Source organism: Lepisosteus oculatus, chromosome 7 (assembly GCF_040954835.1).
Source record: "Lepisosteus oculatus isolate fLepOcu1 chromosome 7, fLepOcu1.hap2, whole genome shotgun sequence".
NCBI classification, from domain to species: Eukaryota; Metazoa; Chordata; class Actinopteri; order Semionotiformes; family Lepisosteidae; genus Lepisosteus; species Lepisosteus oculatus.
Window position 1 is genome coordinate 25,718,898 of NC_090702.1, and position 15,124 is coordinate 25,734,021.

The 15,124-nt window shown below is 40.2% G+C and overlaps 1 protein-coding gene across 2 annotated transcripts in view; it reads left to right on the plus strand.

Annotated features, from left to right (window-relative positions):
* The window catches only part of large1 (LARGE xylosyl- and glucuronyltransferase 1), a 94,292-nt gene extending 79,764 nt beyond the window's left edge, over nt 1-14,528 (plus strand). For both annotated transcript variants that reach the window (XM_006633491.3, XM_069192337.1), the window contains 5 exons: nt 2,216-2,379; nt 9,092-9,370; nt 9,912-10,058; nt 10,379-10,574; nt 11,263-14,528. In XM_006633491.3, the coding sequence (XP_006633554.1) occupies nt 2,216-2,379; nt 9,092-9,370; nt 9,912-10,058; nt 10,379-10,574; nt 11,263-11,460 (984 nt within the window). In that variant the 3' untranslated portion in view covers nt 11,461-14,528. The remainder of the gene's footprint in view (nt 1-2,215; nt 2,380-9,091; nt 9,371-9,911; nt 10,059-10,378; nt 10,575-11,262) is intronic.
* Nucleotides 14,529-15,124: the final 596 nt, after the last annotated feature.

Below are 15,124 nucleotides of genomic sequence, written 5' to 3' on the forward strand. Positions count from 1 at the left end.
GTCCAACAGTGTTGTGCTCTAGTTTTGTCACACACTTGTCACACAAGATTACTTGTACGGTACTTGCGTCTCTTAGAGTGAGCTGCAAAGTGTACACAACACAACTTTCAGCACTGGCGCTGCTTCTTACAGTATTTCAAACCTTGAACGTCCTGGTAAGTGTCTGCTTTCTATGTGAACTTTACTTTCGGTGTGTATTAGTACATATTATGAAGTGTGTCAATCAGAAGAGGGCTAGACCACTCTGGAGCTGGTAATTAGTTTCTGATACTGTACATAGCCTTCAGCTAACAGCCCTTAGGGGTGTTGTATTACAATTAAACAAACTTAAACTACAAACTAAACATAACTACATGTTACTTCCAATTCTAGGGTTTGGGTCATCTGTACATACTGTACCAAGACTTGGTTAATGAGATGGATTGCTGAAAAACTCACCATGAGACGTGCCAAGTGTTCGTTAGATACATGGAGATGCTTGAGACAGTTGCCTGAGATTCAGTCTCAGTTTTTTGCTACATCCCAACAGAGATTTTCACTGGCAGCTAAGCATTGAGCTATTTTTTCTTTAGAGAGATTTGTTGCTAAATACAGTACCTGTACTTCAAAACTGTGCTGAGGTTGCAGAGTGTTACTCTGAGTTACCGTGCTTCCTGGCTACATGCCTGACTGCAGTCGGTATCATTTTCACTTATCCATGCACAGCTCATTTCTACATGTAGTACCTTTTGATGATGCAAAAAAATGATCACTTCCTAATATTTCAATATGTAATGAGAAGGGTTTGCCTGATGCTACAAGAGATGTAATTTCTGCTGTTTTGTGCAGTAAGATATACACTGCATCCTACATGTAACACATTGTCTTATTATATTTTACACTGTTCCAAGTTTCCACTAACAAACAATCTGTCATGGATTTTTTTTGCAATCTTCCATCTCAAATATCCTGAAAAGTATTTTTTTTAGCTGGAATACATGTGAAATACAATCGAAAATAAGGTAGCACACGTATAATTTCAAATAAAGGTTTTTACTGGATATGTTAATACCGTATGGTATTTATTTACAAACATACAGCCATCGTCAGACTATAGATTATTACTAGGATTATACTATCAAGTGTATATCGCTTTATTTTGTTGCCTTTAAAACATCTCCTATTTTCATATAGCCTAGCACAAATATGCAATGTGTCTAATGCTATATTTATCATTTTTGATTTTTGTCATACAATTTTTTCAGTAGCAGAAGGTGAGTAATACTAAAGGGAAGATAGGTAATATAGCAAATGTGATTATATATGGATGCAATTTTTACAGGGTGACTATGCTGAACTCTTGTCTGGGAATCAACAGCTGGTCAGCATTTAGGCCTCATATACAGTAATGTTCAAATAGACGTATAGCTGGAGTCGACATTTAATGGTTCTTTTAATCCAAACCCTACACTCACCTGAAATGCACTCTCACATAAATGCCATTTTTACAGTATTTCTGCAGCTGATTGAACATTTACCTAAAGAAGCTGCATTGTTGTAGAAGATACATTTCCAAGAGCTTTGTTTGGTTTTTGATTGTTTTAGACTAATATTTTTTGGTCTGAGGAACATTTTCAAATCTGATGACTGGAGGGCTTTAGAAACACATTGCAGAATTGCTGTGTTGAAACCCCAGCTAGGGTTAGCATTGCCACACTACTTAGACCATTTTTACGCTCAGTGCTGGGTTTTTTTTTCCCAAGTGAACTTCAGGACAAGTTGTACTTTTCTCCTATATGAAACGTTTTTTTGCCTGCATGTTTTGTGTATTGAACCGTTCAGTAGTTGTATTCCAAAAGTAATTCAGATAAAAAGTTGTAAAAAAACCTGTATTACTGGGTAAACTCTTTTACTTTTGTTATTGTGAAAATGCACTTACCTATACTCACCAGAAATGCACTCACTTCAGTACCATTTTTACTGCATTTTTCAGCTATTTGAAAATTTGCCCAATGAAGATACAGTAAATATGCAGATAATCAGGTCCTTATGCAAAAACATGTCGTAGCAAAGCCGATAATCTGGCGCGACGGCAGTAGTGAAAGATGATATTTGTTACTCAGAAGCGTGGGAAAGCAGGCTGATGGGTGTCAGCTGACATACTGTACAACCCATTCCACACCGAGTGCAAAAACGGATGGCAGAGCTGACCTCTGAGCTCTCTTTCGTCTCGCAGCTGCAGAAGAAGCTGTCCGAGCTGGACGAGGACGACCCGTGCTATGAGTTCCGCCGAGAGCGCTTCACCGTGCACCGCACGCACCTGTGCTTCCTGCACTACGAGTATGAGCCGACCGCTGACAACGCCGACGTCACACTGGTGGCACAGCTCTCCATGGACAGGTAAGAGAACGTACTGTACTTCACAGCCTTGGTGTTCACACGTGGAAAGGTTATTACTCTGCTTATTCATAATGTCGCTTAAAAGGGGACCCGCAACGCTATTTTTATGTTTCGGTGTTAAGAAAGAATGGGCATTGACAAGTGCATTTCAAACCACAATTAAAAGGAATATGTCCACAGTAACGTGTAAAACCAACAATTTTCATCACCAAATTGACAAATATCCAGTTATGCACAGCACCATATTCTGCTATTCAGAATGAGGCAAAACAAAACTTCTGGTGCCATAAAGTGGCCCTATGACATTGTAAACAAGCAGGCTAGTCAATACTGTACATCTCCTTCAATCCAATACAAATTTTGCTCTGGAGTCCGAGACAGTTTTACAGACAAATACAACTTACTTCCAACTATCATGTTGGAACATTTCTTTGGTGAAATGTCTGCTGCACAACCTGTACTTATTCGCTCGTACGTTGCATTGCAGGAAGGGCTGCTTCACATTGCAGTTTACGTAAGCTTCTCTTGCCTGTGGTGAGACCAGGGGTTTTTGAGAACATGGCAAATAACAAGTAGTTTCACAGAGTTCACAATTTTGTGTTTAATTTGGAATGTGTTACATTTTGCAAGACCTTCAATTATTTTATTTTGTTACTGAGATTTAATAACTGGTCTGAGAAATCGGGACTGCAGTCCCCTTTAAAGGCATTATAACGAAAATTATAGTATCATCGGGAGGGATGACAACGGCCAGGTTCAGTCGTCCTCATATGACTGTAATTTGTAATCAATCCTTGCTTCATTTCCTCGCTTAAACATCATAAATCCTGTGCATTATCTCCTCCTCTCCCTCGCATTCTTTTTTCGCATCCCTCCTCCACCCCATCTCCACCTCTACAGCTGCCCCTTGGTTACTCCTCGTTTTACAGGGAGGTTCCAGCCCCCTCGTCCCGTGGCCAGGAGGATAACCCTCAGCCTAGCGGGTTAAGAGAAAATCGTTTAACTTAAAAAACTCAATCAGCCTTTTATATGCCTAATTTGTGGCGGTTGTCATACCTAGTGAATTTATTTGTAAAATGTGGACATTGCCCACTGCATTAGCAAGTTTCAGCTTTTTATTTGAGCAGCTGATTCCATGTCTATGTTTAAGGGATTCCAACAGAATAAAATAACGGGGGGTCTTACTGTCTAATCAGCTTTCCTCAGCAAGAGAAGGAACATTCTGTGCAAATACTGTACGTGGCCAATGAGAATCCAGATATTGTACAAACCTTATCTTGTCTAAATGCTGATCCTTAGTCTGGCTTAGAAGAGATTCTCTTAATAATCTGTTTCCCGGAACGCTTGGTATCTCAGCACCTGAAATAGCTGAATAACGCAAAAGGTTCGATTATAATTTGAATGCTGACATTTGTACTTTCCTTTACTATTGTTGATTCCTTTTTCTATGGTTAGTACAGCAGTTCTGTGACTTGTGTAAGTGACATTGCAAGACTCGAGACAGGGACAATATGAGTCAGTTTAAGAAGCAGCCATTGTGGAAGCAGAGTATAGTGAGAATGTTCCCCGCCAGGGCTTTTTTGCATCCCTGAGCTCTCTGGAGGAGCAGAAGCTCTGACACCAGAGGAGAGCTGCCTCTTGTTGAGCTCCTGAAACAAGCCAGACAAACAAGGCGTCGCCAGCTGTGTAACTGCTGTACGTACACAGTTGGGATCATAAGCTACTTTGATCGGATAACATTTTCCAAAACGATGTAAACGTGCCAGTTGCTTTTCCAGACAGGTAACAATATGCGGCAAACAGTTTATACAGTACTTCTTGTATAAGTGTGACAGTTTTTTTTAAAAAGACTAATATAAACTTTGAAGTGAATAACCTGCTGCAGTGAAAACATTGCGTGACCATCCCAAACGTTTGTCTCGAGAAGACCACACAACCTCTGCTGAGAGAAAGTCATGTCTGGAGAAACGGGTGTATTTAATAGCTTGGCGTCCCCTGCATTCCCAGGTGACACAGATGAGACAAAGACAAACACCCTTGTTAAATATAGAGTCCTTGAAAAGGAAGAACTGCTTAAGCAGCGATTATTTTTCAGTTACCTTGTTGACATTAGAAGGAAGGCTTAGTAAATGCACATCTGTTCCACCTTTAGCCAAACTCATATTTGTGCGTTTACATATGGCTACTTTCTTATTTTTAGTTTGATTTTATATGACATAGTTGAAATTAATAGCCGATAACCTAACTGGTATTCAAGAAAAAAGCCCTACGGTGTTCATTTCTTTACAGTGAAAAACTGTTATACAGTAATATACTAAATACATTATGATAATGTTAATTTTGTATAAAATGGTATAATACTGGTAATGAGTTGGTAGTAAGATTAAAATAACGTTTAGTAGCACCTTTCCCCATTGTATATCTAGTCCAAAATGAAAATTTTTAATAAGATATGAGACTCATTAAATCGAGCATATAAGGAGTTAACATTATTACAGTAAACCCTCACTTTTAACAGACTTTGGTATTAACGTTTTTTGTCTGTAAAATCAGAAATACCCACATGCCAGGAAAGTGCACAAATAATAAAACAAGTTTGCAGATAAATACTCAGAAGATCCAAATATTATATATAGTAGAATGTTTCCTGTAGTTTAGTTTTGCATTTTATTTTATTTTTGTTAAATTTGCCATTTAAGGGACATTTGGCAATAACAGATATACCTTCCCTCAGTAAACTGTGTGTTTACTGTATAGTGGAACCTTTGAAACAAGTCTCGCTCTATTGGCTAAACTCTTTACAAAGTTAATACAGCTGGCTGCTTAACAGTGTTGTGTTTGTTAACACCATCAGGCTCCTACAGTATATGTTGTACAAAAAACAGGTCTTTTCAAAATTCAGATGAGTTAAAGTTCCTGGTTGCTATTGTAATTTCATTTTCAGCTGTGTAGTTTTTGTTTTGTACTGTGATGTGAAATAAATATTTAAATCAGATAATGCAAGGATTGTTGTGGCCTGGATTTTCTGAGGCAGTGAAACTGACATTAGGGAAAAAGATCATGAAGGTACTCTAGAAGATCATTTTGGTCTCCCAGACTGTAGTCCATCTTTGACAGACTGTGTTTGACTACATTGTTACACTACTGTGTTTGCCAGGTTATAAACTGCTGGCTGTGAGCATACCAGACGGTACCAGGTGCTGATGTCATTCTGATGGCAGGAAGGTGTTGTTCTCTTGATATGTGGGAAATATTAGTTCCTTTCTGTGTTTTGTCTGTAACATTTTCAACAGGCTTGATATTCAACATGTTGTTCAATCAGGTTATATCATTCAACAGGTGCCCAATCAGATTTTGCACAATGTAAAGATTTAGTGCGTATGCTGCAGTCAGTCAAATGTATCGGTCAGTCATGAATGATCAATCAAAATGGTCCCTGAAACATTTAATACAGTACATATCCAAAATCCATATACTTTTTTCTAAAAACAAGCAAAAATAAACAGCAGTAGTTTTACAGTATGTACAATACATTAAGACCATCAGTAGTTCTGATCACTACTGTTTTCCGCAAAACAGTTAACAATGTTTTTGCAAAAGTACTTAAATTAAACACTGGTATTTCCAAATTAGAGATTGACATAATCAATATTTTGAAGTTTAGGGTATAAAATATACTTCGTCCCTGCAGATTCTCATTATGTTTTATTTACTCAAATCTCTTACACTTATTCAAACTGCAGTCTAGCCTAAAAAAGATGGGAAACAAACATTCACAAAGCACATATTATGATACAATAAAGCTTATTAAGACAACAAGTGGAATACAGATTTTGCTCCAAAATCTCCAAAATACAGTTGAATTAGATTTGAATGACAACATGCTATTACATACAAGTATACTATGTTATGATTAAATAAGCTTCTTATATTTTAGAATAAATTAAGGAACAGTGTAATGGAAGCAGTTTAATAATCTGTAGCATATAAGTGAAGTGTGTTTTGTTACCTTTTGTGACAAAGCTAATTGTTGGATACTTAATAACTTGCTTTATTTCTTTTATATCAACTTTAATATGTAGTACAGGATGGAAAATAAAGTGGGTTAAGTTGATCAATCTTTTAATTGCATTACATTTAACTGTAATAAATAACTATATACATATTTTTTAAAGCGGTAAGTAACTGTAACCTATTACATTTTTGTGTGGGTAAAATGTAGCTGTAATGGATTACTTTTCCAAAGTCAGGTCCTAGCACTGCACAAACCGTACGCTACCAAGTGTGGGGAAAAAAAAAAAGAATAATGCAAATTGTTAGCTTGGAGATATTTAACCGTATCAATGATAACATAATGAATGTACTGTAAATGGAATTTGTGGTTTCTGTGACAATAACAATGAATTCTATTTTTACACACAGTCATTAACACTAGAGTTTAATGCCGACTTCTTCTAAGCAATGCAATTGCTTTTGGCATGCACCAGAAGACAAAAATATAATACTAATGTTAAATTGATTTGGCCGATGAGAGAAAGCGAGAAAGCTATTAAGTTTTTCAAGATGTGCAAAATCTTTGTGTAATATTCTGTCCACACTGTATCATTATATTAACATTTTGTCCCATCATTAATTTCTGGACACTTTTCTTTGATGGATTAGCTCCAAGCAGAATGATCCGTGATCTGCATGAAATGTGCTGTATGTGGGCAAATTGTTACACTTATTGTATTCAGTCACTTTAGACTCGAATACCAGATTAACCAATAAAGTATCTGAGTTCGTTTGAAAGAGTCTTTGAAGTATGTCCCTTATCACACCTGATTTGTGAAAGTTTCAAGTTTTCAGTGCTCTTCAAAATGTAATACTTTGGTTGAAGCTGTAAAATTATTCCTGATCCTTTGCAGCTTTATTCATATATAAAAGTATATAAAGTGAGTTATAGTATATAGAATCAAGTTAAACTTTGGGCTTTGTTTGAGTATTTAATAAGGCATATGAAACAGAGAATTATGAGAAAACCTCACCAAATTTAATGACAATTACACAGCTCATTTCAGAGAAATCCTTGGCTTTACAATGTTGAAAATCCACCCATTTATAACCGCTTCATCCAAGTCAGGGGAGTTGTAGTGGAGCTGGAGGCTATCCTAGCAAGCAATGGGCACAAGGCAGAGGACAGTGTAGACGGCACACCAGACACTGACACAAACACACAACAGGGCCAGTTTTCCCAGAAGCCAATTAAACGACCAGTATGTTTCTGGACTGTGGGAGGAAACCAGAGCACCTGGAGGAAACCCATGCAAACACGGGGAGAACATACAAACTCCACACAAATAACCCCACAGGTCTGGAATTGAACCCGACTCCAGCACTGCGAGGCAGCAATGCTCACCATTGCACCACAGTGACACCATGTTGAAAATTCTGTTCAGATGAACAATAGGTTTCTTCCCTGCTGAAAAGAGACGAAACAAAAGACATCGTCTGACACCTGAAGAAGGCTCCACAGCCGAAACGTTGTTTCCTTTCTTCTCTTTTCAGCATGGAATAAACCTTTACTTGTTCCTTTTCAGCCTACGCATGCTGACGCAGCTACCCACCTGAACTACTTCATTCCGTTCAGATTTTTAGGTTTTAAGAAGGTGATGTTTAGTTTATTTCGATGCCCTTTGATTGTAAAGATGATGTCGGGCAAGGAATAAAAATCCCCAATTTAAGTATGTGGCACTTCCCATATTTAATCAATCTAACAGCACATGTCACGAAGTAAACTCTTTCCTTGTCATGTGGGAGTAAAATTCTGTACCACATTCCTGATGTTTTTTTATTTTGATGAGTGTTCACTTCACTAACTTTTTGGGTGGTTGATGAATGTGAGTTCTGATGATCTACTTACATTATCACTTCATGTTCTAGTCCTTTTTCTCCCCTTCAGCATTGTTTCTCAGTTATATCATACAAATGATACAAAAGGTATTCAGGCTCTAGTGGTAAACTGGCCAGGGAAAGTGCTCTTGGGGGGAAGCAGATAAGTGGAATCATATTAAAAGGAAGGTTGCCAGAGCTACTTATTAAAAAATAAAATCACAAATTATATTAACTGTTATACAGTAGGTTAACGTATAGAGTATACAGGTGCACAGCAACTGTACAGCTGATACTATTTTTCCATATTGTAGACAAAGAAAAGGTGGGGCTCAAGCAGCAGTAGATGGCTTCCGTCAGACATTAAAAAAGAGACATTAAATTGTAAAATCTGCATGTGAGTGCATTGAGTTTAGACAAGGTTTGGAACGGTTGAAATAATAGTTTGGTAGCTTTAAGTCTTTAAGTCTTGACCTGATGGTCAAGTCAGTGCTGAGAAATTAGTCTAACTGCGTTAAAAAAAGTCTTTGTTCATGCCTTTTAGTTTCTTAACAACAGGTGTTATGTTAAAAAGTGTTTTTTGTTCCCTGAAAAGCAAAAAAAAAAGGAAATTTTCATCATTGTTCATTTTAGAAAGCCTGTTTCCCTTTCTTTCACTGTTATCACACGAACACTTCCAGTGTTGCTAAAGGGAGGAACTGCTCTTGAATGATTGACAGTCGTTAAGGGATCTACATGTGTTCTGTTAGCATGGCCATTCGGGAGCTCATGGACTATTGCCGTTTTGTTTTTCAACCCTCTGCGTTGCCTGTTTCACCAAGAGCCTGTGTGTCTCGGTAAGGTTGCAGATGCTGGAGGCAATCTGCAAGCACTGGGAAGGCCCCATCAGCCTGGCCCTGTACCTCTCTGATGCAGAAGCACAGCAGTTCCTGCGCTACGCACAGGGCTCGGAGGTGCTGATGAGCCGCACCAACGTAGGTTATCACATCGTGTACAAAGAAGGCCAGTTCTACCCCGTCAACCTGCTACGCAACGTGGCCATGAAGCAGGTCAACACGCCGTACATGTTCCTGTCCGACATTGACTTTCTGCCCATGTACGGGCTGTACGAGTACCTCAGGTGAGATGCTTTACCTCGGCCACCTTAGAGCCACCAGACACTAGCTTCAGTAAGAGCCAGAGCAGTTCGCCACTAAAGCTCAACCATCGTCCAGGGAGCAAAGACATTCTGCAGGTTACCATGGACTGATGCAGATTTCCCATACGCTCTGTACTTTAGACTGTTAAATAAAAAAGACTAAAACTTTTCTCTCCTTCAGCTGCCAGCCATTCTGCTATTAAAATTTACCTCTGTTCCTTTTTTTTTCTAAGATCATCACTGCTTAGTTGTATTTTTATACCCTTACCATATTTGTTAGGTAAATTGGCAGAGAAACTTTTTGTAAATGATATTTGAAATGTCAGGTTATCAAGATGCAATTGGTAAAAATGCCTTTCAGCAATAATTGCATATGATTTAATATGTTAAAATCTATTGTAGTGTAGTGGAAGATGAACATCTCTTTTCTTTCCAACTCCTTTCAGTTTACCGGGGAGATCAGGAATTATTTGCCACGTTCTGCTGACTCGCCTTCTCCTGATTTCTGTGTTCCTCTCGGCAGGAAATCGATAGTGCAGCTGGACATGGCCAACACCAAGAAAGCTCTCATCGTGCCAGCGTTCGAGACTCTGCGCTACCGTCTCTCCTTTCCCAAGTCCAAGGCTGAGCTGTTGTCTCAGCTGGACATGGGCACTCTCTTCACTTTCAGGCACGTGTGTTACCTGGTGCACCGGTGTCCCAGTTACAACAATTTAAAGTGGAAGGACTGGAATTTGCTCGCTGGTGGGGTTATAATGTCACGACTATGATGCTGCACTATACTGCCGTCAGTTCTGTTTAAATAGTGATAAAAAGGTTTTAGAACAGTCATCTGCACTCAATACTGTACTCAAATGTATTGGGTTCACCCGTCTGTAGTCACATTTATTTATTTTTTCCACATACTGTACAGTAGAGCTTCAGCAGATCTCCAAGTGCACAAATCCCAGCGGGTTGCTTGTGATGTTCTGGTTTTCCTGTATACCCCAGGTACCATGTGTGGACAAAAGGCCATGCTCCTACAAACTTTGCCAAGTGGCGTACGGCCACAACACCTTACCGGGTGCAGTGGGAGGCTGATTTTGAGCCATACGTGGTGGTGCGACGGGACTGCCCCGAGTACGACCGCAGGTTTGTGGGCTTTGGCTGGAACAAAGTGGCTCATATCATGGAGCTCGATGCACAGGTAGCGTCTTAATTTCCTATGAATCCTGCCGTCGTTAAAAGTGTAACCTATTTTATCCGTCGTAAATACAGTATAAGCCTTTGCCAATTTGGAACTGCAGTTCTTAGCCAGTTGGGCTTACCACTGCAGTCCCTGTACCACAAGGGCGTAATAGGAGCTATACGCACACATCCTTCCAAAACACCCATCTAGCAGAGCTGGAGTTTGGCATTCTTACAGGAGAGTTAGCGCTGATCAGAGGAGAAGCATTTTTGTCAGTGACACTACTGCATATTTGTAGGCACCTAGCAGCTGTTGTTCAGCCAGCTAAAGAAAGCCTGACTGACTCGAGCCCACCAACTCCAGGGGTAATCAGCACATTGTAAGGCACCATGGAGGAATCATGGTCACAGCTGGCTAACGGCACAGTCTTAGCTGAAAGCAGCGACATCTGGCTAGGGGCTTGTTCTGTGGTACAGGCCAGCAACTGGTTCAGTCGTTGGGGGGTCTATTTTTTCTAATTAGCTCTCAAGCTGCAATAAGAAAATTGTGCTTGACCAATTCAATGGAATTTCCCGATTGTGTGGTACTGTACCTGTTGACATGCTGACATGTTTCTCCGTCTGGAGAAGGCAGCGGAGGGAGCTTATCCAGGACCAGTTACCATGCTGCGAGCTACACTTGTCTGATTCCTCTTCTTTGCCTGCAGGAGTACGAGTTTGTGGTCTTGCCCAACGCCTACATGATCCACATGCCCCACGCCCCCAGCTTCGACATCACTAAATTCCGCTCCAACAAGCAGTATCGCGTCTGCCTCAAGACTCTGAAAGAAGAATTCCAGCAGAACATGTCCCGCCGCTACGGCTTTGCCGCTCTGAAGTACATGACTGCTGACAACAACAGCTAGCTGCCCCACCCGGGACGGCCGGCGCACTGCCCTCCAGCTCTTCCTGAAGAGCCAGTGGCGAGGAGGCCGCCAGACGCCAGCGAATCGCGTTTCCCAACACCCCAGGCCCTGGGGTGCTGGGTACCAGAGACACAGCCGGGAAACAGGGGGTCTCTCAGTTAATCTCGCGGCTCCTTCGGCCCTCCACTCGCAGGGCTGTGAAGACAGAAAAACAATTATTTTTTTTCTCTCTGTGTGCTCAAATATTTTTTTTTTCTGTGTGTCTGGTAAAAAAAAAAACAACAAACTGTCTGGAAGAACAAAGCTCATTCTTGGTATCAAGACCTGTGCTGTGGAAGAAATGCTAGCTAGCAACAAAAAAAGAGGCCAGTTAGTGTTCTTTTAAGATCTAGTTGAAATTCTGGAGACATAATGGAGTTCTTATTTTGTGTGCTCCTGTCGCCCCAGGTTTCAGGAGAGAATGCAACGTGGTGGATGTTCTCTTTGTGAGAAAATAAATACGATTCAGCACCCCCCAGCAACCTGCCATCCCCACAAAACATAAAGCCAACAAAACAGCTAATGGTATGTGATTGCCATTACCTGCTTACCTGAAACCAGACCTCTCATCCCTCTGGGAATGAAATGCCGCGTCCAGCTGTATTGAACAGGTTTTTTCTGCTTTCTTTCACTTGTCAAGGGTGTTTGTGCCAATAGTAAAACCTACACAAAGATGTGGCTGCATAGAAAAAGAAGGTAATCACTTTGCTATCAGAATAATTCAGTGATATTCAAAGGTTTCAAAGGAAGATATCCTTCAGTGCGTTTACATGTAAAGCCTATTCAGAATATGCAGCTATTTCAGTGTGAATAGTAATTTCTTTTGCATCTAGAGCGTGTAGAGCACGTTTCATTCCTGAAGGTTCCCAGTGCACTCACGTTGGTGCATTTACACACAAACAGACCCACCAGTATGTACAGTACCTGTAGCCCCACTTTACTACAGTTCAGGCAAGCCAGTGACACAACTGACTTAAGCAGGAACTTTAGGAAGCTCAGATTGTACAAGTCCAGAGCGGGATTTAGCCAGAACATTTCTACGCTTCTGAAAAGTGCCATGTTCGTGACCAGGAAGTCCGAGCCTCTGTTTAACCTCCCGTCTGAAGTATAGAACATCCTACAGCAGTGCTCCTAGCCACCGTTCTGGGGCGGATGGGAGGTTTGGGATTAGGAAAAGAGCGCCACCTACGGGTTCATCAGCACCATGTACGGCAGCAGCCTGATTTTTCCATCGCTGTGCTGACCAGTCCCCGCCTGGCTTGGCTTCTGAGATCTGACTAGATCAGACTACAAGCTGCTATCAGTGCTGCAACAGTGCAGTAGATCTGTTAGCAGTGTTGCATTGTAAACTTTTCAGTTTGTCCTGGTTTCAATTAGGTAAAAATGAGAGATTCAAACCATTCTGAGATTTCACATCAGAAAAAGAGCAATACACTTCAGTTTCCAATGATGAACTACATTGCATATGTGAAGGGATTTATTGCATTTTTTGCAAGTTGACCCTATTTCCATTTAAATAAGTTGTTGGATTTTTTTGCTCTTTCACATTTGCACCATTTAATTTGTTGCAGTACGTTCATTGTGATTTTATGTGAATTTTAGTGACCAAGATTTATATCCAAAAACAGTAAAACACTCGATGGATTATATTGCTCTAATATCCATAGGTTTTTAGATGTATCATTGCACAATATGTACACGTACTTTGTATTTATGAATGCAACATTCCACTTTCTACCTGACACTTCAGATATATTTCAAGGGTATGAATATCATAAAACAAACCTACTGAAAACATACCACTACAGTAAAATGTCCGTTTGCATTTTTTAACAGGGAGAATATTTGCATATGGAATTTTGAACACGTCTGTAAAAAAATATTGAATATACAGATCTTCCGAGTAACATTTTCGGAATAATTTGAAAAACAATTGCCTTTCATGTAAACGTACTGTATGTGATGGGCAAAATTATTTTTTACTTGAATATTGCAAAAACAAACGTACAGGCCTTTAAAGAGCCATGCAAATTCACTTATCGACTGAAATAAAACTTAAGATAGCTCGCGCAGGGCTTACCGTCAGGACGTAAGGAATGTTACATCAGGACACGAAACTGTCCGAATGTGGCAGAATGCCTGAATGTATTAAAGCTCTTATTTGCTGGTCAGAGCATGTAAAGCTGCCATTTAGAGTGATAAGGAACTTACTCGGGAGCTGGACACGCAACATGTTTTAGGCTTAGACTGCACAATGCCAGGTTTCTCGGTCCTAGATTAGCCTTTGGCCGGTTCCGATTACTGACCGGCTGCTTCTGTTGGATTCTCTTTCCTTCCCGCTCAAGTCAGGTGTCCAGTCACAAGTGTTTCGGGGAATTGAGCGGTTTGGTGGCGAGTTTCTTGGCTGCCTCCCTCTCCTCCTGAGGCATTCCCCTGGCTTGTGTCAAGCAGTGTTGCTGTTGTTTCATTGACTACTCTTCCTCTAAAAAAAAATGGCACGTGCTTTGTGTTGGAATTTCCTTTACAAAACGTTTTTTTTTTTCCCTGAAGCAAAATAAGGACATTAATACTCATTTCTTTCTTATTTGTTGGTATTACTTATGTGTTTACAGTTCTCTTGCTAAAAAAAAAACGTCTAAAATGCACTACCCAGACGTGGAAAAAGGGGAACGGCATCTGAACATGTCAAAAGGGAATATAAAAGGAGTTGTTCGTCCTTTTCCTGGTCTCTACTGGTCAGGCCTTTGACTGTCAGTCAGTAGCTGGAGTTTTACGTGGCCCTGCTGACTGGCCCAGCACTGGTTGACACTGCCAAACTTGCACATTGCAGCTCTGAATGAGACCTACTGTAGGTTTAGTTTGTGGGGAGGTCTGGGTGAGTGGGGGCGCGGGTGTAAATGCATGTGTGGCAGTGCGAATGTGGGTTCGAGTCTTTGCGAGGTTTAAGGAGGTTCTGAATGTGTCAATGTTTAGGACAGTGTTAATAGATATGCTGCTACCTAAATATGAATAAAGAGTGGAATCAAGCACTTGCATTGTGTTCACTGCTTTCTTAACTCTTCCGTGCATTGCTCCTGATAACCCTGAGGAGATTTTGTTTTCAGATAGCTTTTGCTGGTTTGAAGGGCTCTTAAAAGGGTAAAGCCCCAAGTTATTTTTAAGAGCAAAATTGAAGAAGCTTCTTCTTGTTCCAAATGAGCGAACATCATGCAACAGCAACTTGCTCTCCTGTGAAAATCACAAGAATGAATGTCTTTTTTTATTTTGAGAAATAAACATGTAAAGTGCAAAACGAAACGATTGGTAATGCTCCAATTGATGTTATTTGTATTGCATGGGAACAAAATTACCCAGATACTGTACATAAATATACAAAAATGACAGCAAGTGGTATAATTTGAAAAACCATTAAGGATACAATGGTTGAAGACACTGTGTGCAACTGTACTTACTTTCTGTGTAGAAAAAGCTTTTAAGCAGTTTCTAATTGTTGTTTTGTCCCTCCTGTTACCTTTAGCCAATGATTCCCCTGCACTAATCCTGACTTCAGGAGGTGCATTTGCAGTCGGGTCCAGACAAAGTCCTTCATTCACTGGTACACCAGCACCTTCTATCTCCAGTAGAC